General features: G+C 61.0%; 1 protein-coding gene across 1 annotated transcript; it reads right to left on the minus strand.

The window, feature by feature from the left end:
• Positions 1 to 1,103: 1,103 nt before the first annotated feature.
• On the minus strand, positions 1,104 to 8,103 carry WFIKKN2 (WAP, follistatin/kazal, immunoglobulin, kunitz and netrin domain containing 2). The gene is made up of 3 exons (XM_077776855.1): positions 7,897 to 8,103; positions 3,719 to 5,220; positions 1,104 to 1,125 (listed from the first exon to the last, which is right to left on the minus strand). The coding sequence occupies exons 1-3, from the start codon at positions 8,101 to 8,103 to the stop codon at positions 1,104 to 1,106; spliced, it is 1,731 nt and encodes a 576-aa protein (XP_077632981.1).
• Positions 8,104 to 9,468: the final 1,365 nt, after the last annotated feature.

A 9,468-nucleotide genomic window follows, 5' to 3' on the forward strand; every position in this document is an offset into this window, starting at 1 on the left:
AGCCCTGGGTGCTGGGCCCCGTGGGCCTCCGGAAGCCCCCAAGCATCACTTCTGGCCTGGGTAGTGAAAGCGCAGGAGATGGAGACTGAGGGGGACAGCGGAGGCCTCCCCGAGGGGCCAAGTCCTCCCCAAGGGGCCGAGTCCTCCCTGAGGGGCTGAGTCCTCCCCAGGGGCCGAGTCCTGGAGGATGAGTAGGCATAAGGCTGATGTCTCGCTGAGGAATGTAGGCCATGACTGCCTATGTGTGTGACAGAAATACCAGGTCACGTGGTGAGGTCGCGAGACAGCCTCGGGGTGGCTGGGGGGGGCGGGGGGCAGGCCCTCTGGAGGTACCCGGAGTCCCAACGGGACTCCACCCTGCCCAGCGCAGAGCAAGCCATGTGTGTGTGTGCACGCACGCGGTCTGTGCACATGTACGTGCTTGCGTGCGTGCATGTGTGTGTGTGTGTGTGTGTGTGTGTGTGTGTATCCGTCCTACCCCGAGAGAAGCAAATTACCTACATTCAAGTCTTGGCTCTGCCACGTGGCAGCTGGGTGATCGCAGGCAAGTTTTGTGGCCCCTCCAGCCTCAGTTTTCTCACCCACAGAGGAGTGCTCCGTCCTGCACGGCTTTGATGAAGGCGACAAGAGACGGGGTCCGGTGCCTGGCCCGTAGTGCGCGGGCGCTGGGCGTTGATGTTGTAGCAGGACAGTGGGACACCGGGCGTTGTCCCCTCCTCCCCAAGGAAACCGCCATGTGGCTCTGTGTTTGTTCTCCCCTTTCTCCGTCAGGGTCCGCCCCTCGTCCCTGCTCTCTGGCCCCACTGTCCGGGGGGTGACATCAGACTATGGAGCAGCTGGCCAGACAATGGAGCAGAGTGTCCTAGGAGCCTGGAGGTGCTGGGGGAGGCAGAGGGTGGAAAAAGCCAAGCCATCCAGCCCCAGAGGCCGCAGGCTGGTCCAGAGACAGCCGGAGCCAGATCAGGCCCCTGACAAGGCAAACAGAGAGATGGACTAGAGCAGGGAGGATGGGGAGGGGAGCCGACAGATGCAGGGAGGGAGGAAGCGAGTGTCCGGTGTAGACAGGGAGGCAGGTGAGTCTGGCCTCAGACCTGGAGGAGAGCTCAATCCCCCGAGCTGGGGGGTCTGGGGGGGAGGGAGCCTCCCCAGTTTACCCGGCAACCAGGCCCTGGGAATGGAGCTCAGCCTCCACCGAGCACCTATTAGAGGTCAGTTTCTGTGTAACACTTGAGCAACGGAGGTCAGAGACTCAGGCTTGGCTTCAAGGACAAAAACCTAAATGCCATGTAGTAGGTCCAACATGACAATAGATGCCCATTCCCTAAGTGCCTATGTTTTCCGAGCCTCGCATCGGCCCGTGTGCGATGATAGTTTGAATGTGCTCTGTGAGCAACAGAATAAAATATTTGAAGTTGTATGTTCACTGGATCCCTGGAACCCAAGTCTCAGCAGGATGAGGCGAGGGTTCCGGGGCCTGGGGGCCTGCTCTTGGCCAGAGGGTGCTGAGGGTGAGGAGGGGGCCCGGGGACAGCCAGCTGTGCCAGGCTCCGTCTCCCAGGCTTTTCAGCTTGGCAAGGTTAACAGGGTCAAGCTCCCAAGTCTCCAGGAAGTACTTACCGTCTTCTGTTTTGCAGGTGAGGAAACTGAGGTTCCAAGAGGCACCGGGAAAGTGTCAGAGCCCACATTCAGACATAGGGGGATCTGGAACTGGTGTCCCCTGAATGTCACCCCTCCACCAGGCAGCCACTAGGGCTCAGGCCCCATGTCCGTGCAAGTGGGGGGGAGGGGAGAAGGGAGGTGACAGGTGCTAACATGTGGACCCGTGACCCCTCAGGCCCGAAAGCAATGTGCTATACATTGGGGCACCTCAGCCTCGAAGCAGGTGCAGCAGAATGTCCCCAAGCCTCTGAGGGCAGGTGAGGAGCTGCGTCCTCCCCTACCTCCCTGGTTCCCTGACTCAAGCAGGGAGGGGCCCGGGGTTAGTGCTCACACCTCTTTGGTGGCCAAGTGTTGTGCTCAGCATTTTCCCCCATGCCACCTGAGAAGCCCCCCCCGCCGCCCCTCTGGCCTCTCTTCTCTGTCAGGGAGCAGCTTGCCTCCCCATCCCGGCCCCCTCCTTCCGGCAGGAATTCTCTCTAAGGACGGATTGGCCAGACCTGGCCGGGCAGGCCAGGGCTGGGTATGGATTCCTCCTGGAAGACCCCAGGAGGTGGGCAGGGGGCAGGTGTCCCTGGTGCATGGCCGGCTCACAACCTGAGCGACAGATGAGATGTGGGGCGTGCCACGGCCACAAGACGGAATAGCCACAGGCACCTGAGACCAAAGGTGCTGCTGTCCTCACCCTGGGAACAGAGCCACGTGCTCTGAGCACACCTAGGGCTTCGGGACCTGGCCTCACTTAGAGGCTTCCCCCGNTTCCTGCCCCACTCGTGCCTCCAAACACGACACCATCAGTGGAGTCTGCCCCTGGGCCACCGTGCTGCCGTGACGGGTGGGGAGCCTGAGGCATAAGTCAGAATTTGGGGGCCTAAGCCCGCCATCTTCCTGGGTAAGTCACCTGGCCTTTCTGGCCTCAGCTTTCCTGAGCTGCAGTGAGCACCACAGTTAAGGAGCCTCAGAGCTCCGAAGTGGGGCAAATGTGAGTGTCCCTCTGTCACCCAAACACGGTCCTGTTGGCCAGACTTCTCTCCTGCAAGGTCGCCGGAGCAAATGACATTACCCCCACCCACCCCCACCACCCCAAACAAATCACACGAGAAGGGCTCTCGATACTATGAGCTTTTAATTGGAACCTTCCTCCCTACATTTGAGGAAAGCCCCCACAGGGACCTTCTTCAGCTTTGGAGGGGCCTGGACAGAATGAAGGGCTGGGGAGGGATGGGGGGCAGATGTAGAGCTGACAGTGGCTTTCTCAAGTCCTTTATCGTGTGTGTGTGTGTGTGTGTGTGTGTGTGTGTGTGTGTGTGTGNCCCAGAGCCTTCCTCAGGTCCCTGCAGCTCCCAAGGCCACCACCAGATGGAAGCATCGAGCAGCATTCCTTTTCCTTCCCAAGCCTGTCTCCCCTCCTCCTTCCCTTCTTAGTCTTTCACTTACCCACGCCCCCCAACCCAGACTTTTCCTCTTCCTACACTTTCCTTCCCACCAGAACAGATCCTGGGCCTTCTATGTGCTTTCTGTCTGAGGAAGCCAGGGGCAGATGAACATGGGACCATTTGATAGTTGGGAGGGCCAGCCATGGGTCCGCTTCCGGTGGGGTGGGGGTAGGGGTGGGAGCCCTGGGATCTGGAATTCGCGTTCAGTCCCTAGGAGCCGGGCAGTGTCTGATATCTGTCTGTGCCCTAGCACCTGGCACCCAGTAATGTTCACAAAACGTCCACTGACTTGGACTGAACAGAGCTGAATTCGTTAAGTCGACCATCAAGGAACCAATCAATAAAGCCAAGGAGAAACATGGAAACTGTGTATTCTTCTGCAGCCACGGTGGCCTCAGTGACCACAGGGCCAATTTGGCCAAAGCACCGGCTGACCGCCACCTCAGGGCCAGCTGTGTGCTGGGTCAGACCATGCCTTCCACGTCCCACTTCCCGCAAGCCCATGCAGGAAGCAGTTTCTGCCCGGAGTGGCTGTGAGCGATCAGTCCAGTGAGTCCCAGGGCCCTCCTTTCTCTCCCCACCTACCCCTTTTGCAAACAAATAGATTCCATGATTCCCGTGACCACCGTGCANGGACGTCACAGGTCTTCTTGTGCATGACCTCGCGAAGCTTCCTGACCCGCCGGCTGCTGGACGCCCCCACGAAGCTGTCGGGCCGCAGCATGGCCATGCCGCCGTCCACCTCGCCCATGATGATGAGCGGCGACTCACCCACCGTCACGTTGGGGCAGGGGCAGGCCCAGTCCACGTGCAGCAGGGTGACTTCCAGCGGCTCCCGGCCCAGGAACTTGAGGCCCATCTTCTCATCCTTCAGAACCTCGTCCACGGTCACCAGGGCGCGACCCGAGTCGGGCTCCTCGGTCAGCTCGGACACCCGGCCCAGGATGACGAAGTCGCTCCGACAGAAGCTGGTGACGAGCTTCTGCCTCGGCTTGCAGGCCCGGCAGCGCTGGTCCCCCCGCGGGAAGGGGCAGGACTCCTCGCAGGCCTCGCGGCTCTCGAAGTTGTTGCTGTTGCCCTCGCAGCCGCCGTACACGAAGGACTGGCACTGGCCCGTCTGGCTGTTGTAGGCCCAGCGGGGCGCGTAGGCCTTGCAGGGTCCCTGCAGGGCGGGCAGGCTGCAGGCGGCCAGCGGCCCGCTCATGCAGGCCAGCACGCAGGCCTCGTACGTCTCAAAGTGGTTGCGGTTGTGGTGGCAGTGGCCGAAGGTGAAGGTGACGCAGTTGTTGACCTGCGCGTCGAAGTGCCAGCGGGTCTGCTCCTCGCCACAGTCCTCGCTGTCGGGCGGCTGCAGGCACTCGGCCGCGGGGAAGGCCGTGCCGTTGGGGCTGCTCTCCGAGGTGGCCGCAGCCTGGCCCGCCCTGACCACCGACAGCGGGAAGTCGGCCCGCAGGACCCCGGCGGCGTTCTGGGCCGTGCAGGTGTAGACGCCGGCGTCCTGTGGCTGCGCGTTGTAGATGACCAGCTGGGCGATGTTGGTGACCACCACGTTGCCCCGCACGTGGTTAGGCCGCATGACCACGTTCTCCCGGTCTTCCAGCTGCTTCTCCCAGGTGATCTCAGGCCGGGGCCGGCCCGCCACGTCACAGAGGAAGCTCACTGTCTCGCCCACGGTGACCGACTGGTGCACAGGGTGGTTGAGCAGAGCTGGGGCCACTGTATCCGGCCCAGGGGTCTCCGGGGAGGCCGTGGTGGGGCGCACAGTGGTCTCCGGTGGCGGGGGGCTGGTGTTGGGCCAGGTGAAGTGGTAGCGGCAGGTGACGACGGCCAGCGTGATGCCCTTCGAACAGGCCTCAGCATCCATGTAGCAGCGGTTATAGTAGGTGAGGCCGTCGGAGGCACACGTGAAGCTGGGCTCCTTCTCGCAGCGATCTTTGCACTTACACACGGGCTGGCCATCCCAGATGTCACACTCGGAGCCCTGCTGCAGGCACATGAAGTGGTCGCACGTGGCCTCCTTGGGCATGCCCACCGGTCCCTTCTTCCCTCTCATGTCCATGTACCGGGCAGCCACACAGCTCTTGGTCCCACACACATTCGGGCAGCATTTCTCGTGGGTCTCACACTCCTGCAGAGGGAGCCAAATGGAGAGGCCTGAGGGAGGAGGAGCAGGAAGAAGGGACAGGCTCCACCCACCCCTACCCCACGGTTTCTGTGGAAGGGAACCGATATGTGCTCACAGCCGACCAAGAGCCAAACGCGCCGATAGAGTAGCGAGCGTATACACAGCACCTGCTATCTGCCAGGTCTGCTTCTAAGAACGTTTCTATCTGCCACCTTATGCTCATCATGAACCCGGGAGGTGGGCACACCCATCATCCTCAGCCCACAGGTAGTGAGAACCGAGGCACAGAGAGATCAGTAACTTCCCCAAGGTCACACAGCCAGTAGTATGAGAAGAGGCAGGCCACGTCTGTCCACAAGGGGAAGTTTTCTCACTACCATTTTACGGATGAAAAGGCAGAGACTCAGAGAAATAACGCCCAGGTCCATAGAGCCGGCAGGCAGCAGAGAAGGGCTTCAAGCTCCAGGTGGATGGGATTCTGAAAGCAGAGTGCCTCTCCCACATCACAGGGTTACCACAAATGAGGTCTAGTTGGGAACAAATGAGCCTGCCTTTCTGTCTTTTTCTCACTGGGGCGAGGATGCACTGGCCGAATTGAAGGGGTCGCACCAAACCCTAGGAAGGACAAAAATCGGACACCTCTGGGACAGATGTTCGAGGCCGGCTATACACACACATCAGGGACGACGGTTCTGTGGAGGGCCCACGTTTGCTCAAAGCCAAGGGCAGGGGCGGGCGGGCCAGGTCCAGGATGCCAGGTCTCACCCCGGAGGCCTGTGCCAGACCCGTGCTCAGTTCTGACGTGCGGGACTTTTCGTGGGGGAAATCAACACGGAAAACAGTCCCCTTGGGTGGCAAAGGTCAGCAAAGCCGTCAGCAAGGACTCACTAGGCTGTAATCCCCCTGCTTCTCTGCGGAGCCACCTAAGGCATTAGTTTAATTCCTCGAAATTAGCAACACGCTCTGGGAGAGACACAAACGAGGATTTCACGTGGTGTTTTCGACAATAACACATCATACCCACTGGGCAGGCGGGCAACGGTCCTAATCCTTCGCCCTGCTAGTGGCTCTGTAAATTACTCCCCACCAGGGCTGGCCTCTTGTGGTTCCGACTTTTATTTCAGCCTCTTTGACATTCCACATCAGCTAAGAGGGGGGAACAAATCCCCACCGGAGCTGTGTGGAGCCTGCTTGCCTGACTTGTTTACTGTTTTCCCCCTCTCGGCGCAGAATGGGGACTTTGTTTTGCAGCCCTTGCTTGGCATAGGCCTCTGGGCCACACCAGGGGAGGCTTTGGGACAGGGATGGGCAAATCTCGGAGCTGGGGTCTGAGGCTGAGAGACTGGCAGAGGCTGGAGGGCAGGAGGAACTGTGAGCAGACAGGAGACCCTGCTCCTTGGCCCGTGGGTCATCAAATTCCTTAAGAGACTGGCCCAGGAAGCTCCTTTAGGCCCCCGATGTCCATGAAAGGTTGGGTTCTCAGAGGTCGGGGGAAGGTGTCTCTGGGCACAGGAAACCTAGAAGGAATTCTTAGAACAGTTTTTGCTTAAGGGCCCAGAATACACCCAGAGGCTCACGAATCCCTAGCCCTGTACGGGTGCCTTTTCCCCAAGATATGCAAAATCAGCCAGGGTGTCCCTGTCCCACGCCCCACCTGACTTGTTAGGCCAGCCTGTGCCAGGGAAACAGACTTCCCTGCAAACGTAGCCGGTGAACCGCACGACTTCAGCTGAGCGGGATCGCTCTGCCTCTGACCTCCTTATCTCCCCTTCCTTCGGCACCACCTTTGCTCACTGGCAGCGTCTGGCCTGAGAGGTCTGACACTTGTCCCCTGGACACCATGGGGGCAGAGACCACTCGCTTCAGGGCTATCTCAGGCTCTTCTGGAGACTCTGTGCATTTGGCAAACGCAGTGCCGGCGTCTCTCATATGCCCTGGAGATGCCCGGCCCGGCCCCGAGCCCTAGGAACCGGCCAGGCCGGCAGGAAGCGCCTCTGTCCAGGCAGTTGCTAGGTACCTGCAGGCTCTCCATCCCCGGCGGGAAGTGGCAGGAATGGTCCTTGGACTCGGGAGCCAGGAGAGGGATGCTCTATCCCCAGCCCCGCCCTGCTTGGCCCGGGCGGCTCTGATGAGAGCAGAAGGGAGGACGGAGGAATCTGGCAGGTTGGAACTCAGTCCGCTTCCCTCCCAGGGCCAACCAGAGTCTATTCAGAGCTGTTCCTGCCTACTCTCCCCATCAGCTTGGTCTGACCTCCGGGTTAGGGTGCAAACCCCCAGGCAGGTGGCCCGGAGGCCTCTGCTCCGTTGTCAGATGCAGGTTTCAAGCCCATCCTCCCATCCCCGGCTACTGGCCCCTGCACTGTCCTGAGCGCCTGCCCTCACCTGCTGATGCGGGGCCGAAGGGCTGGGCCAGTCCCCATGCCGTGCCTGGCCTGGGGCGGGCTCAGAATCCAGGATTCCCCGTCCCTGATGAACTCGGACATCACACCTACCTCCTCATCGGGGCCTTGGACTTGGACACACATCACGCCCTATGTAGCTCCATGTGGCCTGGGGCCCAACTGTCTTCCTGTTCGGGGGCCCTGCCAGGCGCTCCTGAGTCCCCCCACCCCACGACTCCCCCTAGCCCTCACTAACGCACTCACGTGGCCCGTGTCTGGCTTCTGCGTTCCCACTCACCTGGTCTGTCTCACACTCCCGCTTGCAGGTGCTCTGGGCATCCACCCAGAGGTTGGGGTTCATGTCGTTGGGGCAGATGCCAGCATGAGAATAGCGGATGGGCGGCAGTGCCAGGCCCCTCGGGGGCACCCCCAGCAGCAGCAGCAGCAGCAACACCGTCACCTGCGCCCAGCGGGACCAGAGCCGGCGGCACCCTGGGGCCCACATGATGCCGTCTGCAGTGGCTAGAGACCTCCCCCTGGTCGAGGCCGGGGGCCGGGGCCCACCAGGGCCTTCTGCTTCTCCGGGCCGCAGGCACCTGCCCTCACCCCCACCCCAGCAGGCTCCCTCGGTGGTGCCGCCGCCGCCAGCCGCCTCTACTAAGTCAGTGCAGCCCGCTGGGCTGCGCGGCTTCAGATAAAGGAAAGGTCTTTGCAAGGAAACTCCCTCTCCTGAGTGTGCAGGGAGAGGAGCCGCGGCAGGGGCCCGAGCCTGGATTTATATCCTGGGCGCACCACCCAGAGTGGGAGCGAGCTAACCTGATGCCTGTCACAGGCAGGCTGCTGGCTCCTCTGTCCCGTGGCCGATCACAGACTTGTTGCAGAAGGGGAAAAAAAAAAAGCTGGAAGCGGTTTAGGCGGCGTATCTGGCACGGTGGGACACCTGCTTGTTTTTGACTCCAGGAGGCCTTTTAACCCCTTCAAGGGCCAGAAATGGCATGTGCTTTGGTGGTGGGGGGGGGGGGGGGNCTGCCTTCCTCACCGTCCCGTGGTAAAAGCAGTGGTCCTAGCAAGGAGAAAAGGGGGAGCTGGCTCCAGGACACGCAAGCTCACTGTAAAGGAGCGGTTTGTTTCTCTTTCCCCCACCTCCTCGGGCCGGGCCCCCTCCTCCCCGTGACCACCTCCGAAGAACACACAATCGCTTGTTACGAGGAGGGACCTGCAGACGCAGGGTTACCATCGCCCGGCCCGATAGTACATTTGAGAGCAAATGACGTGGAAAAACAACAAGTTCACGGCCATTCCAGGGCGGGCCTGAGCAGCAGCGCTGTGCCGTGGAAGCCGCCTCCCACCCCCGCACCAGGTCCCCCCTGCGGGGGGCAGGGGGGGTGCGCGCTCCGACAGCTCCCTATCTCTCTGTCCCGGGGAAGTTCACGGCTCAAGTTCCAACTTCGGTGAATTTTCCCCAAATCATTCCAGAGACACATACCAGATATGCTCCAGCTCCCCCAGCTGCTGGGACCTATCACATTCCTCGCTCCTCGATTGACACACTCGTCCGCCCCAAGGAAACCTCTGTGGTCAGAGTCTCAGAACAGCACGGGGCAGTGGGGCCGCCCCGCCCAACGGCCACACGGGTTCCACACGGGTTCCCCCGAGCCCTCTAGGAGTGCAGGGTACTCAGGCGCCCCTGTCGGATCCCCCCGCCACCCCCACTTTACCAAGGAGAAGGTTCCCAGCCTGAGAAGGCCAGCAACTCACCCGAGGTCAGCCCCTGGGGGCAACAAAAGTGATACAAATTGCTAATATTTACCAGCCTCTCTGCATGAATCGTGTCACTTCGTCTTCACAACAGACTACCTTTCGTTGCAGA

The sequence above is a fragment of the Crocuta crocuta genome, unplaced genomic scaffold (assembly GCF_008692635.1).
Source record: "Crocuta crocuta isolate KB4526 unplaced genomic scaffold, BGI_CrCroc_1.0 scaffold352, whole genome shotgun sequence".
Classification (NCBI taxonomy): Eukaryota; Metazoa; Chordata; class Mammalia; order Carnivora; family Hyaenidae; genus Crocuta; species Crocuta crocuta.